Source organism: Leptodactylus fuscus, chromosome 1 (genome assembly GCF_031893055.1).
Source record: "Leptodactylus fuscus isolate aLepFus1 chromosome 1, aLepFus1.hap2, whole genome shotgun sequence".
NCBI lineage: Eukaryota > Metazoa > Chordata > Amphibia > Anura > Leptodactylidae > Leptodactylus > Leptodactylus fuscus.
Window position 1 is genome coordinate 46,139,337 of NC_134265.1, and position 20,255 is coordinate 46,159,591.

General features: G+C 42.0%; 1 protein-coding gene across 1 annotated transcript in view; it reads left to right on the forward strand.

Annotated features, from left to right (window-relative positions):
• The window catches only part of IPO11 (importin 11), a 335,766-nt gene that overhangs the window by 116,379 nt on the left and 199,132 nt on the right, over window positions 1–20,255 (forward strand). Inside the window, exons 17-21 of the mRNA XM_075269811.1 lie at window positions 5,824–5,857; window positions 7,238–7,278; window positions 10,934–11,050; window positions 12,916–13,029; window positions 16,767–16,882. Coding sequence (XP_075125912.1) covers window positions 5,824–5,857; window positions 7,238–7,278; window positions 10,934–11,050; window positions 12,916–13,029; window positions 16,767–16,882 — 422 coding nt within the window. The remainder of the gene's footprint in view (window positions 1–5,823; window positions 5,858–7,237; window positions 7,279–10,933; window positions 11,051–12,915; window positions 13,030–16,766; window positions 16,883–20,255) is intronic.

Consider the following 20,255-nt stretch of genomic DNA (forward strand, 5'->3'; position numbering starts at 1 on the left):
AATGGAATTTGAAGAAGTTCTGGTATTTTTTACAACAATTCTTGCCATGAAAATATCAGAATTGGCAATGGAAACCCCAAATGTAAGAGTGAAAACCCTCTGTATATACATACACAAATGAGAGGGAAACGTTCAGCTGGGACTAAAAACCAGATGAGCTAAGTCACGCCTCCAAAGCACTTTCCCATCATTTGCATATGAATAAAATGGTGATTTACGTGAGAATGGGGCAACAAAACTGAATAACGGAGGAATATTTGGAAACTGTACAATCACCTATACAAAGTACTAGGATTTGATTTATAGGTAATTTACTGTTGACAGACTCCCTGGTATATATTCAAGGTTTACTGTCTGTAGCCTCCAAAACAATTATTGAAGAACTTGTAAAAACCTGTATTAGTTATTACCTATCGACTTCTGGCCCCACAGTCACATGACCACCAGGGACTGGGAACTACGTTAACTGCTGGGTCCTAGAGGACCCAGATCAGCCCCAGTAATGGGGGAAATCAAATCAAAATAAAAAAAAGTTAAAAAAAAAAAGCCACCACCACGCACTTGTCACAGGTTCTGGCCCCCGCCCCCATTGGCGCAACAATAAGTGTCATCTGTGTAAAAATTACCTTCATGGAGGGAGAAATATTTAAAATTGTAGTACCACTTTGTGCTATAAAAAAAAACAAACATGAAAAATGTGAAAAAAGAGCCTCCTTTTTTGTTTACGTTTTCTCAGATATTAAGATATAGAAAAACTATGAAAAAATAAAGCCCTATTTATCACCGAAAGAATGATTTGATTAACCCAAAGGTAAAAATGTTGTAGCCTTCAAAACCGCATGTATGAAAAAAACCCGAACATGTGTCCCATCTTGGACCGGGGAAAATGTCTCTGGCCTGAAATGGTTAAAGAGACGTGTCCTGTATGTAGGATATTTCCCATCGGTACATCCTCCGCTCCATCTTAGTACATGGATGATTTGTGTGGTTTTACTTAAGTGAGATTACATGTGTATATCTGGATGCATGAGATTACATGATACACTTGTCTTGGTTTGATTTTTGGACCTCAGCTGTTTGTCTACTTTGCTCTAATCCAGGCTTATGACACGTCTATAGGGAATATGCTGTATATTGAGTTATCACCATAACCTTCCCCCACCCATCCATCCATCATTATGTGTATGAGACAGGCCATCCAATATTACTACAGACGTGCCAGCACTGCCTCTTCCATCTACATGCCATAATGCCATAGACATACAGGGTTGTAAGATATTTTATTGACCTGCCAAGGATCCAAGGACTAAGACTATATCCACATGAGAGTGATAAACCACGGCTTTTCTGTACAGGTTTATAGACGAAATATTTTCACAGACTTATACTCAATTTATGCTGCAGATTTACACTACAGCGTTCAAAGTGAAACTAAAATTGACACCATCAGAGACAGTCTCACCCTACTCCCCCGACAACCCCTCTACCCAGCTACTCCCTGCTCCTCATGCTTGACCTGTTTCCCCACTATCACTGATGAAAAACTGTCCTCCCTAATCTCCAAATCCCACCTCACCTCCTGCGCGCTTGACTCGATCCAGTCACATCTCATCCCCAAGCTCACTGAAGTCATTACTCCGGCCCTAACCCATCTCTTCAACCTATTCCTAGCCAATGGTCCTTCCCCTCCGCCTTCAAACATGCCACTGTCACACCTATACTTAAGAAACCGTCCCTCAACCCGTCCTCTCCAGCCAACTTTCGTCCCATCTCACTGCTCCCGTACGCCTCAAAACTGCTTGAGCAACATGCCCACTCCGAACTCTCCTCCTATCTCTCATCCAACCTGCTCTTTGACAGACTTCAGTCAGGCTTCAGACCCCGGCACTCCACTGAAACTGCCCTAACAAATGTCACCAATGACCTTCTAACTGCCAAAGCCAAGCGCCATTACTCTGTCCTCCTCCTCCTCGACCTCACCTCTGCCTTTGACACAGTTGACCACTCCCTCCTGTTAGAAATTCTCTCATCCCTTGGTATCTCAGACCTGGCTCATTCCTGGATCTCTTCGTACCTCATCGACCGCACATTCAGTGTCTCCCACTCACACACCACCTCCTCACCTCGCCCTCTCTCTGTAGGTGTCCCCCAGGGCTCCGTCCTAGGACCCCTCCTGTTCTACACCCTTGGCCTGGGCCAACTCATAGAATCTCATGGATTCCAGTACCATTGCTATTCCGACAACACCCAAATATACATCTCTGGACCAGACATTACCTCCCTGCTGGCCAGAGTTCCAGATTGCTTAGCGGCCGTAGCCTCCTTCCTCTCCTCCCGCTTTCTCAAACTCAACATGGAGAAAACGAAGTTCATCATTTTCACCCCACCCCGTATGGCCCCTCCACCTGACCCATCTATCAAAGTTAACGAAACCCCACTTACCCCTGTCCCACAGGCGGATGCCTTGGGGTAACCCTGGGCTCCGACCTGTCCTTCAAGTCACACGTTCAAACCCTCAACACTTCCTGCTGCCTCCAGTTCAAGAACATCCATCAAATACGCTCCTTCCTCACCCCTGAAACCACTAAGATGCTAGTTCATGCCCTCATAATCTCCCGCTTAGACTACTGCAACACCCTACTCCATGGACTCCCAGCAAACACCCTCGCCCCCCTCCAGTCCACCTTAAACTGCGCTGCTCTAATTCACCTCACCCCCCAATCTTCATCAGCTGCTCCCCTCTGCCAGTCCCACTTCCTACACCACCAATGGGCAGATTAGTGGAGTTTTCCGGTTTTTAGTGTTTTGAGAGCATTTCTTATAGATGATATATGGCATAGTTCCTTCTGATATTATGTATGGTTTGTCGAGTAAATGATACAGCGATACACTTAATAGCCATAGAGGTTGATGCTTCATGTTGGCATGAGCCAGCAGTGAATGGTGAAGTATTGGCATTACATGTCATTACTGATCATTTGCATAATTTGCAATGTCCCATCTGTTTCTCCCCTTAATCACAATACTTAGTAATCTGCTAATTTACTACTGACAGACTGGGATATGTAAATGTTCTGTTTGTCCAAAATGCTCGGTTCCTTCTATGCTGATATTAAACCATAATCTGATTAAAATAAAACACAACCCTTGTACCTCGAAAATGTCATTGCATCTGTGTGGCTAATTTAGAATGGGAAAGGCAGGGGGATTTAGCAGGGTAGAGACACGCAGATAGCAAGGGACAAACTGTGTGCTGCACAAGAGAATTAATTGTGCCATTAATTTCAGCATTTACAGATAAGCGTCACATGGAAACTGATAAGTGTGGACTTATATTGCATTATTACCTCCATGAGCAGCCCAGGCTCCAGCTTAGATATAGTCGTAGTCCGCGGCAGCTCTCGTCTGTACATCCCAATGTGTCTATTCACAGCAGTCTTGTTATCAAATGTCTACTGTCATACATGGGACAATGGAGCTACCAAGAAGCATGGACTGCTAGTACCGTAGATCACAATTATGCATGGGGTCCGGGTCTCTGGACCATATTCAGTATGGGAAATGTAGGCAATATACGGTCTAGATTTTCTCAAATTTATTTTCCCATGTGCAGGAGACCCTAGGAGCACCTATGTCCTCTCTGATCACATCCAGAATCTAACAATTTATCCTGGTAATGTGATGATCACATCAGTGCCCGACTTGCTATGGTCTGGTTAGCAGACCTTGCTTTTGTCACAAGTCCTGCACCTGTGTGCTCAGTGCAAGATCTGGAAAAGGGTTTTTCTTTAGCTCCCACCATTCCTGAGCAAACACTGCTGTTAGTTTTGGTGTCTGATATATTATTAATGCTCTGTATAGTCAGGCAGGAGTAGACAGGGGTGGGATTCTGAGCTCGGACATTGGCTGCCTTTGATTGGAGCTCTGGAATAAATGCCCCCTGCCTGACACCACCCACCTGACATTGCAGAGCTTATATAGCACTTAACGCACCAAAACTAATAGCAATGTTTGCTCAGGAATGGTGTGAGCTAGAGAAAAAAAATTCCAACTCCACTGGAATCAGTAGAGCAGTGACTATTAACGGATGCTAAGAACTAGAGTTGGTAAAAGTGTTTGGAGTTTTATTTTTTTTTTGTAATGTTTAAAGGTAGTTTGTCTTCAGGACCAAAACATATCAACCCATCCTCATAGGTAGATAGGCTCACCTGAATCAGTGTTTTTCCCTTGTGAATTGGCACCTCTTTTCCCAAGTTGTCACTATTTCTGTCAATATGGAGATGACCTCTTTGTAGTAATGAGGGTGTTGCAAATGCTCCGACGAGATAAGTGGCAACACCCCATTGCTACTAAGAGCTCATTTGCATATTGACAAAAATGGTAATATCTTGGTAACAGAGGAACCGATCCACAAGGCCATAACACATTTATTTAGGTTTCATTAACCTATTAGTAGGACTGGATTGATACACTGGGTTCTGGTGACAGTGTCACTTTAAGGTGGTCCGACAGTATGTGTCTTAAGACAGTGGCCTCTTAACTTGGAAGAAAAAGTTAAGTGTGTGTGTGTATATGTGTGTGAGTGTATCTGTATATATATATATATATATATATATATATATATATATATTGTGGGGAATCACTCAGGTAGATGCTTGTAGCAGTGCAGGAAACAGGGACACAGACACTGGATTGCACAAAAGTTCAGGCTTTATTCACATGTAACGCATACACTGTTTTTGCACAGCCACAGGATAAACAAAACCCTTCTCGGCTGAGAAACTAACTTAAACGTAAGGAAACTTTTCCCTGACTATACAGGGGACTGGCTACCAGTCTCCCACCTTGGCAACAGCAACGGGTGGCACAGAACCTGCTTTGGAGGTCAGGTCTGGACAGCTCAACTCTGTCTGTGTGGTGCCACCCTGCTAGTCTTCACACTCAGACTGTTATTAGGGCCTGATTAGTCAGCTGACCTCCCTGGTGTGAATCTTTACCAAACACCCTTTAGCTCCCTGGCTGGGACATACCTGTCTTCCCAGACCACACCCTTCACTCTCTCACAATATAAAAATAAAATTATATATATATATATATATATATATATATATATATATATATATATATATGTATGAACAAAAGAAAAGAAAAAACCTGGTGGCGCACACCAAAAAACGTTGTATATGCTTTTTTTGAATTTATTAGGATAACGCGTTATCCTAATAAATTCAAAAAAAGCATATACAACGTTTTTTGGTGTGCGCCACCAGGTTTTTTCTTTTCTTTTGTTCTTATAGTCTCCTACCGATTGTACGTTTCCAGCCAGTCGGTCAACTAGGGTGTGCAGCCATCTCCTATACTCACCATTATAAAGCCATTCGGCTTATGACGATTTTACTATTGTTAGACTTTTTTTTTGTTTTTTTTGTTTTTTGATCATGGGGAGCGCATTAATCTGAATTTTGTTTTTTTTTTGTTGCTAAATACTATATATATATATATATATATATATATATATATATATATATATATATATATATATAATTTTTAAAATCTCTTTTTTTTGTAATCTAGTTGGCTCAGTAAAGTGAAAAACAATGATTGGACAACCCCTTTTAGTGATAGCAATTGGACATCTTAAAAACTGTTAATTGATTTTCATATAGTATTAGGAAACTTCATATCTTGCTTAATTTGCAACGTGTCTGTGTAAACACATTTATATTGTATTTAGCTAATGCTGTAGTACTAGCACGTAATCTGTTTTTGTTTGTTTTGTTTTTACTTTTATTTTTTTAAGTCTTTCGTCTTCTTGTCTTCCAGGTTCGCATTGAGACGGCTACAACCTTGAAATTGGATATCCTTTGGCTACGTGTTTGCAAATGGAAATATGTTGCTCTATTCATAAATGCCATTCTAATTAAATTCATTTTGCTCCCGCTGAGCACCGCGGTACCACTTTGCCCTTAAAACTGCGTTAAGCTTCTGAAAATAGAAATAATTGATTACCATATAAGAACAGCGACAATGACAACACAGCCTTTGTTTACCGAATACGACCACATTTTCCATACTATGCATGGGTCCCAATATAATGAATGGCAAGGGTCAGACCTATCGGAAAATTTTTATTATTAGCATTTCAGTATATAAAGTGAAGGTCGGTTCCTAATATTAAAACTTTGTACAATGTTGAAAGAAAATATGTGACTGTTGGAGCAGAAAACATTAGAAATATCCCCTCTTTATAGCCCATTGATTATTATCATGTGAGACGTAAAGATCTTTATATTTACTTTATTATATAAACTTACATACTGTGTTCCCATTCACAACCATTTCTTTTATTGCTCCAATGTATCTAAAAAAAAATAGTAAACAACAAAAGTGAAGCCAACTTGCAAAATAATCTCTGTGCTGCCGTTCGGCATGTAATCCGGTTTTCTTTGGTATGCAAATGAGTTCTCTCACAGCATTGGGGGTGGGCCCCAGTGCTCAAACAGCACTGGGGGCGTCCCCAATGCTGCGAGAGAAATCTCCAGCGAAGTCTCCATCTTCTTCAAGAACGGCCTCTCCCTGTGTCTTCTTCCAGTAGTGGCTTCAAACTTCTAGGCCTCAGGCCTAGGGCAAAGCCAACTGTGCATGGCCACTTGCACATTATTGTAAGCGGCCATTTTCTTGTGGCCGGCAGGCATGTGCAGTCGGCTTTTCCCGAGGCCTAGAAGTTTGAAGCCACCCCCGTAAGAAAATGCGTGAAGAGCCCGTTCCTGAAGAAGATGGAAGCGGCATTTACAGATCCCTTGCAGACATATGTGTCTGCATGGTAACAGACTACAAACGAACTGTGTAGTCTGATTTTGCAGTTATTCTTCTTTATATCTGACCACCATGTTTTGTTAATATCCTTTTGATAGCAAGAAGTCGTAGACAGATATAAAGGAGTATGGCTGACTATACAGTAGTATCTGACTACACAGAATTCGTTCGTAGTCTGTGATCATGAAAAGACACGTCCTGAGAATGCAAAATGAGATTTCTAATCAAGACGGTTTGCAAAGGTGCTCTGTTTTTTTTCTTTTAGATGCATTAAATAATCAAAATAATGATTGCAAAAGTGGATATAGCATTAATATGGAACATTTTCTAAAAACTACATGCTGTATAGACATCAATAAGGCTGGCCCTTTTTATATTAAGGTATCATTGTTGAGTTTTTTTCCTTAATTTTTTGGTTTACCGGTTGACGATTTTGAGTTCAGAACAGAGCAGTTTTTGCCGGTAGGTTCGTCTCAATTATTAATTATATTGGAAATACTAATCGTAATATTAGGTGTGCTCCATTACAGATACACACAGTCCAGTCACATTAATGTGACCACCTGTCAAAATCCAGAGTAACCACCTTTGGCAGAGCGGACCGCTGCGAGATGTGCAGGAACAGAGGGGATGTTGTGATGATGTCACTGGGATGTTGAGCCATGCCAACTCCAGTGCCATGGCCAGCTGCGCTAGGTTACGCGGTTGAGCATCCATGGCGCGAACAACCCGATCGAGGTGAACCCACAGATTCTCAATTGGGTTCAAGTCCGGGGAATTTGCTGGCCAAGGGAGTGCGGTAAACTCATCCTGATGCTCCTCGAACCACGCACGTACACTGCGAGCTTTATGACACGTCACATTGTCCCGCTGGTAGATGCCATCATCCTGAGGAGAAACATTTCATATGTAGGGGTGAACATGGTCCACAAGGATAGATGCATACTTGTGTTGATCCATCGTGCCTTCCATAATAATGAGTGCACCCAGATGGCTGATGACACGTGCCTTCTGCCATTGGTTATTTAACGTTGACGTCAAAAGTAGGCGGTGGTCTCATTAACACGACTATGTATATATATAGGAACTGCTGCGGCTTTTTTATGCATTTTTTGGTCCCCCATATTACATTGTACATGGTTACTGTTCTTTGGCTCAAGTAATAGTTTGCCATTGTTCTTCAACTTTGTATCACAGTATCATTCCTATGCAAGCACAGGTGTCAATGTGGCATTATAGTCAAATCTCAGTTGTCATTGTGCCATCGCACTATGATCCGAGTGTCATTGTGCCATTATACTCTAAACCCCCGAGGATTTCCTTTTATTTCCTCCCGTACCCAGCTGTCACTATGTGAGGTAGATAAGCGGCTAGACGTCCTTGGTGTATACCCACTTTTACACTTTTAAGAAGTGACCGGATAAAGGACCCTTTGTTCTATTTTCCATTATTCATATGAGCAGTCTCTGTGACATTCATCCTGGTGTGTAAAGTAGATGGGATTTCTGTGAACACGGGACACATTTTTATTAACTTTGTAACCTCAAATTTATGGGATTGATAATTCATTTATATCACTTTCTGATGTTAAAGGTAGCAATTACGCCTGTCTAAAGTACTGGAAGAGTTTACGGAGCATTTAATAGCTAGCATGTGTTTTTGCATAATGGAAATGTTGACCATTGCTTTTATCAGAATTGACTTGTAGACAAATCACCCAAATCTACAGATGATATCGGAAAACATAAAAGCTTTCTACAGACCTAAAACTTCCATTAGCATAGTCAGTAGACTTATCAAGATCTTTTTATTCGCAAAATTTAGCAATTTTATTTTATTTTATTTTTTTACTGACATGGCCAATGCATAAAGTGTCAAAGCTATGCTTAAAGAGACTGGTAGCCCAGGGGATTTGAGAGCATTCCCTTAGGCCCTGGAGATTTGCCACCTCATCTGGGACGTGGAGAGGTCACCCTTGCCTTTAGGCAACCTCCTGGACTTTGCAGGGTTGGCTACACCTTGCAGCCAGGAGTCAAGGCCCAGTTCACATCTGCGTTCGGTATTCCGTACTGCGTACAGTGCTTTTCTCTCCGCATGATTTGTGTGGACACCGCGCAGAAAGCTCACGGACCTCATTATAGTCTATGGGGTCCATGTGGTTTCCTAGCTAACTGCTTTTTAATGTGTTCAGTATTCTGTTCAGGGGTTCCCCAAGCGGACTTGGAATACCGAACACAGATGTGAACCAGGCCTAAGGAACCCGATCGGTACATAACTAGACGTCTTGTAACAGGGGCTTTAACTGAGGCAATTTTAGCTATATTACCTACACTTTCCTTAAGGATTACTTGATGACCTCTCTGTGTTTTTCGGGATTACTTGATGACCCCTCCTTTGTTTTTCTGGATTACTTGATGATCTATCCGTAGACACTGAACTGAGCAGCCGAGCCGGGTGTCAGACCCCACCGATTAGATATTGATATCCTATCCTAAGAAAAACCCTTTAAAGACTATGGGGAAGATTTATTAAAACTAACTGTACTAAAGCTCTTATCTGTTTTAAGAACCCAATTCTTTCATTGCATATAAAACGGGAAATGAGACGTCTTTGCACAAGGTGTTGATGAAAATTTCACACCACTTTGCTTCTCCAGCTCCTGTGCATCTCCCTGGTAACAGACAACAAACAAACTCGGTGAAGTCTGATCCGATAATCCGATTCTGTTTATTCTGTCTAACCCACTGAATGTACATTGCCCATAACGTCATGGGAGAAAAGACAACTACACAAAATTTGCTTTCTGTCACCATGGAGTCACATAGGTCTACATAAAACGGTAGAAACTAAAGGATTGGACATTTTTCATTAAGGCCTACTATAAATTTGCTTATGGATATTTTGGGACAACAGTTTCTGTTTCTAGATTTCGCTGTTTTTGTCATAATGCAGAAACCGATCTAGTTAAAAGTAAAGCATTAATGGTGGCCGCATGGTGGGGCCCACAGAGATGGTGGGCCGGGGGCAGCCACTCCCTCTGCCCCTCCGCTAGCTACGTCTCTGCTATATACCTATGCAGCTGGGCTGAAGTACACATTAGGTATTGTAAGTGTTGGCCAAATCTGCCTACAAGGTTATGTTCACATGGTGGAATTTTGGGGCTATGACCAGCCACAATATCAATGTATAGAATCTCCCATAAAATAGTGGGAAAAAAAAACATATTAAAAAAATAAAAGTTCTAAATCCCTCCTTTCCCTAGAATACATACAAAAGTAGAAAATGACTGTGAAACACAAACACATTAGGTATCCCGGTGTCTGACAGTGCCCGGTCTACTGAATATAGGGGATCTGCAGTGCTCCTGTTCCATCAGGCTGAATTCCAAGTGGGGGAAGAAAAAAAACAGTCCTCAAGCTCAGGGAAGGGGCAGACAGACAACCAAAACACCCCCTCCCCTTCCCCAGCACCTACTGCACCCAAAAACTCCGATCATTTTAATTTTTGAAATTTTCCAGTAGCTGCTGCATTTCCCCCCTCGGCTTATACTTGAGTCAATAAGTTTTCCCAGTTTTTTGTGGTAAAATTAGGGGTCCCGGCTTATATTTGGGTCGGCTTATACTTGAGTATATACGGTACATCCTATTGAAGTGAATGTGGGGCGTTAAAATACCACCTGGCAGGTGAGGAATTTCACATGAAATTTGGTCAAGTGGAAAAATTCAGCTTCCAATTCCTGAGCCATGGGAACATACCCTTCCATAAGGAGTGACTGTCCATCTGGTGTGAATGGGGTTCACCAGATATCCTCAATACAGTGTAACAAGCCCTAGCCATTGTCTCACGGGGAGATAAGTTGCCACCAGTATGATATAGGATCAGTTTGTTTCCTTCTTCCCACTGAATGCTCGTTCCCAGGTAATTCGGGAGCAGGTAGGAATAGCTGTCAGATGTAGCCAGTGTCCCTCTACCTCCTGAAATAGACATATGTGCTCAGGTTGACTCAATGGTGCGTGATAATGATATATTTATCATCAGGAAATATTTTTCTAGTTCTTGCTCTGTGGATGTGTATTTTTTGCTGACAGCAATCTTTGCATGATTTTCTCATTTTCAGTACTTGGAGTCCATCTTTAGCCTGCTTTTCCAGCTGCTTCAGCAAGTTACAGAATGTGATTCGAAGATGCAAATCCTCCATGTACTATCATGTGTTATTGAAAGGGTGAATATGCAGGTAACTGTCCATAATGACCGTAGTAGGATTTATGTCTGTTTGGTCCCTTAGACTACATATGCACACGTAAAAGTGTTTGCTGCAGGTGTTTTTCCCCCAAATCTATGACCAAATCTGTGTTACATTCAGACTATGTTGCAGATTTTGGTGCTAATTCCATTCTTCTAAGGGGTCGTTCACACTTGCGCCCTGTGTCAATCCGCTGGGTTTCCGTCCTCAGCACCGATAAAAAAAACCCATAGGTCAATCTGAACGTGGAAAAAATACATTAATCTGCTCAACTCCTCCTGCTCTATAACATGCTGCCTGCAGATTGGGTTGTATTTTCCATGTCACAGGTTCCCTTTAAATGCTATCCTTATTACATTGTGTATTTTCCATATAATAATATTTGCACACACCACAACCCATTGTATAAATTAAGGGGATTTTGGGCATATTATTATTATGATTATGGCTTATTTTAGTATTTTGAAAAATTCTGAGGCATTTTAAAAACATTTTTAGTTAGCCAAACAACCCCTTCAATTTATTGGTAAATGAATGTTGACAAGGGTGTGTAGGGTAGGTTTCCATGAAGATTTCCCTTAGATGCCTACCCACAAATATGATGTATCTCCTTCCCACCGCACAGGTGCACTGCTGCTTCTTTTACATGTACAGTGTGGTGCAAAAATTTTAGGCAGGCATAGAGGGGGAAATGCTCCAAAGTCGGAATGCTTAAAGGGTTAATATTTTATATTTGGCGATTAATAAAATTAAGTGAATGAATAAAAGAGAAATCTAAATCCCATCAATATTTGGTGTGACCTTTGCCCTTTCTCTCCATCAATCCTTCTCAGTACAGTACAGACAGTTTTTGAAGGAACTCAGCAGGGAGGTTGTTCCCGCCATCTTGAAGAACTAAGCCGAGATCTTCTGTGGATGTAGGCTTGTTCCAATCCTTCTGTCTCTTCATGTAATGCCAGACAGACTGGAGGATAGTGAGATCAGGGCTCTGCGGGGGCCGGATCATCACTTCCAGGACTCCTCCTCCAAAGGGCAAAGGTCACACCAAATATTGATGGGATTTAGATTTCTCTTTTGTTTATTCACTTGTGTTTTTGAAAGCATTCTTTCTTTACTTTATTTTTTCCACACCTGCCTAAAACATTTGCACCGTACTGTAAATACACAGAGTGCCTGTTTTCATGATCTGTGGGGTGTCAGCAGTTGATCCTACTTCTTGTATATATCAGCTGAGGTCAGGGGACAATTACCTATGCCTACTAAGTCATTGAGACACTAGTGTCCATTTTACAGAAAGGAAGACTGGACTTGGACAGATTAGAAAAAATGGCACTGGGTATTCTAACTCTGCATTGTGCAATATTACTGTGGTGGCAGGGTCAGAAGTCTGCCACCTAAGATTGGGATTTTGCTCTTTACATTCATAGTCATTTTTAATGTAAAAAACAAAACTTTTGGTTGGAGAGCTCTGACATTTGCAGATCTCCTTTCTAAATAATCCCTTTATAATGTGTACCTGGATTGACCTCCTGAAACCAGCCATTAGCTTTGATAAATACAGGACTGTCGTACGGTAGTACTACTACAGGAGTAAGTAGCAATGGCATGGAAGTTGGTGCTGCCTTTCATAGACCATGGTGATGGGGTCATTATACCTGAAATGTACAATATATATATATATATATATATATATATATATATATATATACATATATATATATATTGGTTACTGCATCATTCTATCTCCCTACATGTGTGGAGCGTATTACATTTATGTGTAAGTGCGGTCTGTCTTATTAGGTTTTTCCCTTTATTTTGACATTTTGAGTGACTTGTGATGTGTTTGCTATTCACAGATTCGCCCTTTTGTTGGCTGTCTTGTTCAGTATTTACCTCTACTCTGGAAGCAAAGTGAGGAGCACAATATGTTACGATGCGCTATCCTGACCACATTAACACACCTGGTTAAGGTAAATATCACTTTAAGTCGCTCTTTTAGGCTCTTTTCACACTGACTCCTGGCCTCTGTTTCCGAGAAGCGATTGAATTTTAGTGATTATATCAGCTTTTCGTTTTTGGTTCCAGTTTTGCACTGGATATGCTATTATGGCTATCAATAAGCTACGGCTTATGCCATGCTATTGCGTTGGTCTTGCACTAGGTTCACACTAGCACCATGGCCTCTGTCGTTCAGGTCTGTCTGGGGACCTAAATGACAGAGAGCAGGACCACTAAAACAGACACCAGCGGACCTCATAGACTATAATGTCCACCATTTTAAAACTAAAAGTGATGGAGAAAAAAGTCCTCTGTGCTGGACTTTTGTATCCAACGATTTTCGGCTGTTTCTGAGACAGTCTATCCAATGGAGACTCTGGCACGGATGTGAACCCAGCCTAACCTCCACCTCAACACGAATTACGAGGAGCCTGTACACCTTGGCTACAGTAGCTCTTAGGCCTGGTTCACATCTGCGTTTGGGTTTCCGTTTGGGAAATCTGCTTGGGGCCCCCCGAACAGAATTCTATGCGCATAAAAAAGTGGTTACCTGGGAAACCTGTGGACACCATAGACTATAATGGGGTCCTGCAAGCAGCACTTTTCTCTCTGCATGTTTTGTGCAGAAACCACACAGACCCCATTATAGTCTATGAGGTCTGCGGCTTTCCATTGGTAACTGCTTTTGTATGGGTATAGGTTACTGTTTGGGGGAGTACCCAAGCAGACTCCCCAAATGGAAACCTGAACACAGATGCGAACCGGGCCTTAGCTGGTGTAGATTACTGCAGTCACTTGTACCACAATGGTGGCAAAATTATGTCACTCAGACATGGCATATGACCCCACCCAATCCCACCATGTAAAAATGCCACTTGTGATTAATATAGGTTGCATCTTAGTGAATCATAGTGCCTCTGTGCGATATACAAAGCCAAAAACTTTCTATTGCAAAAGAGGGGAAGTTACTTCTTTAGATTGATCATAGCTACAATAAGAAACTTGGTGAAAATTGGCTTGATTTCTTAAAGGGGCTATGGCATGAAAATAATGTATCCTCTACCCATAGACTATATGATAAATTGCTGATCAGTTGGGGTCCAGCCTCTAAGATCCCTACCAGTCCTGAGAATGGATTGGGGAGGGGTTTACACCCATAGAATTTTTTGTTCTTGTATTTGTTTTTTCTATCCTTTAAAGCAAGGGATCCTTAGGCCACGTTCACACGGGACATGGAAAGGCGTATTTTGGTCCTGATTCTGATACGGGAAGCCACGTCAGAATAGGACCAAAATGCACCTGCCGCGACTGTCACGGCTTCCCGCTCGGGAGTTGGCCCAAATGAATGAGCCTAGTCCGGTGGGTGCTGCCATGAGGTGGACACCGGGGCTGAATCAGCCTGAAGAAAGGGCAGCTCGCTTCTACATAGACCTCTATTGTGAGGGGGCAGATTCTGACGTGGATTCAGCCCAAAATCTGCCCCCTCTTGCCCAGTGTGAACGAGCCCTTAAGGATACATACATGAGACTCTAAGAAACTGCTGAAAAACCCTGAAATAATAAATCAACCACAGAAACGATAGAAGTTGTGACTCGGGGTAACCTTTGTGCTTGGCTCTTTTTAACCCTTTTTACCTTATTTTCCCATTACCATCCTTTTATATGCTCCAACTACACATTACACATGTAGTTTATGGTGTCAACCCCTATAAATAGATTTGGTGCTACATCCCGCTGCAAATAATAAACCCCTAAAAAAAAGTTAGTCTCCTCTAAGAAGCTCCACATTTTTCACATCTGTGCAGTGAGGCGATACAGGATTTTGTATTGGATCAGAACAAGATGATTTTTCTTCTTGCTGAAGCTGAAGGACGCCCAGAATTGATAAATAGAAGAAAGTCTGTTCATGTATTTAGTCTATCGTGTATGGTACAATCTGTATATTCCACAGGAGGAATTTAGAAGTAGTAACATAGTTCATAAAAAGTTATAAATCTATCAAGACCTGACCTATTATCCTAAAGGATTGATCCAGAGGAAGCTCTGTGATGGAATACGCTCGCGTCAAGAGAAATAAAGATTCCTTCCTGACTTCAGATATGGAAGAGAATAAATCTCTGGATAAGTAACACCTGCCCTGTAGTATAGAAGACGTAACGTATTATATCTAACCCATCCAGACCATCGCAGTATCCTGTGGCTGAGAGGGTTATTTACTGTAAGAACAGGCAGACGGGGCCCACAACTAGCGGACTACATCCAGAACCCTGTCCCCTTCCTACTGCGATAGCGGTCGGGAGAAAGACTGACCTTCCTATTGCAGTGCCTATTACACTCATGTATTACAACCATCATCCATGTTGCTATTCTGCTGTATAGGCGGTAGAGACGAATGCCAGTCCACACTGCCACTACTTTAATATATAAGTGTGAAAGGGACAGTGGTCAGATCAGTCTTTCTCTTCTGACCACTGTCAGTATCATTATGTATGAGGATGGGGGAAGTTTCTTAAGGGCCCCCTGTACTGTGTGGGGGCATTATAGGAGATTGTATACTGTGTAGGGCGCTAAAATAGCATTATACTGTGTGGAGGGCACCGACATGGCATTATACTATACGGGGGCACAAAGGGAGTATTATACTATAGATGGCATCATACTATGTGAGGGCATTATACAGTGAGAGGACACCAATAGGATATTATGCCATGTAAAGGCTACTAAAGGGGCATTATACTGTGAAGGGCACTATGGGCGCGTCATACCTTGTTGAGGGCATTATCTTGTGTTGCGGTCTAACAGGGCATTATATTGTATGGCAATCTATGAAGGCTTCGTCACCACACAGAGGTGGTTATTATGACTGTATGGGTCGCAAAGAGCGCATGGACAGGACCGGTTTATGTAAATACTGGACACATTCAGCTTGGACCTTCACCTGATGGAGTTGAGTGCTCATGATCTGTGATCTTGGTGAAACCTTTCCTGTAGACAACATGGTTCATCCATTATTAGCAGGGCTACAGGCCTAGGTGTAAAAAAAAATCACTAGAAAATTCTCTATACTCTCCATATAGTTATACATAGGGATTAGAGTGCCCCAACACATCTTTCTTTACAAATTATTATATCCTCAGGTTTGTTGATAACATGGACTTTTGGTCTTCCTCATCTCCACCTTCTCCGGTTCAGCTACTCTATGTCCTTCCTATATAATCACATGGCCAAAACGTCACAAAGTATTCAATATGCAGCTTTATATAGAGGCAAAACTATGTCCTTGTCATGTTCCAATAGCATTCGCCTTCCTCTTGTGATGCACCATACGATTTTATTTGCCTTGGCAGCAGCTTCCTGGCACTGGTAGCTGAAGTTACATCCGCCAGTACCTTCTTGTTATTTCCAGTGACGATTTTACCCAATATTTTCCTCCATCCTATATAATTGAAAAAGTTTTCTCATCCCCAATTCATAACCTTTACATTTTCTACATTCAACCTCAGCAGCGACTTGAAGGAATAGGCAGGAAGAGCAAATGTAAAGTTCATGTAATATAAATGTTCAGTAATAGAGGAAAACAATCCGAGGAGGAATGTGCGATTCTGAGTATATAAAGTATCGTCAAACCAAATATAAAGGTCGTCTAATGTTATGTTACATCCATTGGAAACCGGTCATACTAATATTTTTTTATTTGATTTTGGAAATAGGGTTTAGGTGGAGACAGCCAGAATATATATCCATTCCTACTTCCTGTAATTCAGCTGAGTACGGACGTTTCGCAGCCGCCGCACGTATACCTCCTGGAAGATGGCCTGGAATTATGGTAAAGAGTTTTATATATAGAACTTAGTTTGTTATGAAAGGCTGGTATTGCATTTTGTCTTAGCCACTACTGATTTCTTTTCTTAATGCGGTCTTATGTATCAGTTCTGCTATACACAGTCATGGTAGAGCTTGTTCTCTTTGTGCAAGTGCCTTTTATTACAGTGATCACTCTACAGGACGGTTTGCCTGGTAGAAGTCAGATATAGTAAAGCTATACAGAATAGGTTGTTGTTGACTGAATAGGGGAACCAACCGGTCATCTATGTGTATGGCGGCCTCCTGACCATCTGACAGCAGATATTGGAGGAGTGAAGGATCAGGTATGTTGCATTATAGCATGCCCTATACTTTAGTTCTCAGTAAATAAGTTGCCAACAAAGCAATCTCACAGAGACTTAGGCTGGTTGCACTGGTGCTTTCAGTTGGGCGTGAATTAAAGGCACGGGCAGCGCATGGAGGACACATAGATGTCACCCGTGTGACGCCCAAGCACCAGCTGTGCCTCCCTTTTCATTAAATGAATAGGAGCTACGGAAGCAGGACTTAGGACAGGAATAGGACTTGTTGTATATTCTGCGGCCCAGACTGTCGACCTGCACACGTGACCATGTAATTCATAAAAATTATCGAACACTGATCTTGGCCATGGTTGTCTGCACGAGGCCTTACTCCCATTTCCACCATTCAAAATACCTGCTTTCACAGCAGAGCCAAGCTTGCATGTGTGTGAGGGTTCAGGAGAAATAGCTGTTCAGAGAACAACTACATGAAATGTATGACTAGCTTAAAGGGGTATTCCCATGACGCTTGTTCACTAACCTGCAGGCTGTTGTGCTTTCTTCACTTCACACTTCTCAGCCCTTATCAGCCAAATTCAATTAAACCGACTGATAAGAACTCAGAAATCCCAGAGCTCTCACCTCCCCTATATGAAAAGCTCCGCTATTTAAAAGACACAAATAGCTCAGAGCTGCTCCCAGCCCCTTCCCCCTCTCCCCCTGAGAGCAGGCAGCTACATCACTTGACAAATGAGCAGATAATCCCAAGGGCCATAGAAACGGAGTGTAAACAATGAAGTGAATAAATTAAGATAGCGGCCAAACAAAGCAGTTTTGATAAAGCAATGCATTTAGGAAAAGTCTTAAATCCACATAAACTAGCAGTATAGATAGGATCCTTGTGATGGGACAACCCCTTTAAAGGGGTTATTCGGTTTCTAACATTAATGGGCCTATCCTTGGTATAAGTCATCAATATTAGATTTGCAGGGGTTCAACACTCATTCCCGGTACCGAGAGAGAGCGCGGTTCATATTGTTAACATCCTCAAGTCGCGCTGTCCCATTGACATCTACACGGCAGCACTGCAGTACCTACACTTGCCGCTACAATTTGTATGCCGAGTGAACAGCAAAGTCTACGGTATTTAAACAATACAGTGAACCCTGCTGTCTCGGTACTGGTGACCTGCGGGGTCCCGGATGTGGGACTCCCGCAGATCTAATATTGATGACCTATCTTTAGGATAACATCAATTTTCAGCATCATGTGAATGAAGCCTTAATAGTATGTTCTGAAATTAAGAGATAATGATTCTTCTCCTCTGGTTAACCCCTGTTATGACTATAGGATAATGCAGAATATCTAATAATCTGGCCCTAGAATTGTTCTGTAGAAATATATCTAGATGGAGCCAAGTTTAACCTGACTTTTAACCCGATAAGTAACCAGTTGCTAATCACTTTATCTCAGCCTTCTTCCATTGCTTTCGTTGTGAGTTATCAGAGTTCAGCAGGTCATCAGATTTAAGCTGAAGATGGCTACATCTGTATATATATGTGTATTGTCTCTAAGATCTGTATTTCACTTTAATTTAGGAGCGCTATCATAGCTATTGACTTGTCATTTTCCATTTGTGAGTTATGTACCCATTTTCTGTGATTGGTTTTGCTCTCTATGGCTGATGGTTCAGTTCTCCTGTGATAGATGCCGCTACAGGAAAGCGCTTTGAATCTTAATGTTTTTCTCTATAGACTAGCTTTCATTGTGTATGGGAATGACCAATGAGCTTTATTCGGTTAGTTCTGCCATTTCTACCTATAATGGTATTTTCCATCCACTCTGCAGCGGTGCCGGTATATGCTGTTTATTGTAGTGAAGCCATAATACTATATCCACCTGTCTAACCCTCATTAGATCTCCATCCTGACACCAGAATTTTGTCTCATTGACCTTTGACACTGTCCTGAGCTATTTGCACCAAGACTTGAGGGGCATCCATGGCTTGGACTTGTTTTTCCATCACATCGCACATGTATTGGATCGGATGGAGATCTGAAGGCCACAACAACATGTTGAACTCTTAATCTTTCCTCAAATTATCCCTGAACAATATTTGCAGTACAGCAGGGTGCATTATCCGGTTAAAAGAGGCCATTACCATTACAGAATAGCATTGCCTTGAAGAGAGTCCTTGTTCTGTGCAGTATTTAGGTAGGTGGTACATGTCACAGTGACATCCACATCAAAGGGATTCTCAGGGCTTATCAGTTAATGACCAATCCTTAGCGGGTCCGACACATGCTTGAGGCCTTAGGTCAAGCCTTGTGGTCTCTGTCCTTGGCATCGTAGCTCAGTCCTATACACTTGAATGCAACTGAGCTACGACCTCAAATGACCTGTGAAGCAAACGCAGTGCTCACGGGGTGCTACTGCTGCCTCAAACAGTTGATCCGCTGGGAACCTTGGTTTTGGACCCCTACTGATCCTCAAATGATGACTTATTTTAGAAAACCCTTTAATACCAGGTGTCAAGGTATATCAGCGGACTATTGCCCAGAGCATTACAATGCCTCCAATGGCTTGCCTTCACCTCTCTTCCTCATGGTGTGAAAGAAAACATGATTTATCAGACCAGGCCACCTTCTTCATAGTCCAATTCTGATGCCCCTGTGCCCATTCTAGACACGCTTGGTGGTGGACGCTCTGACCAACCTGCAGTTAGTATTCATCCCCCATACACTGCAATGTGCTCTTTATTTTGACATTTTTCTATCATAGCCAAACATTAAATTTTTCAGCAATTTATTCTCCAGTAAAGTACTTGTGAATTATTGTACCAGACTTGGACTTGCCAGATTTGGCATTCTACATGTACCTATGACTAGAGATGAGCAAATAGTATTTGAAACTAGAGTTTTGAATACCTCGCTCCCATAGGAATGCATGTATGGCCGTACAGCAAGGGGTTAAGCATCGGCTAACATGCATTCCTATGGAGCGAGGTATTCAAATCTAGTGTTCAAATCAACTCTACCCATGACCATTGGGCACCAATGACCCTTTTACGAAGTTAGGAGTTGTCTTTCCTTG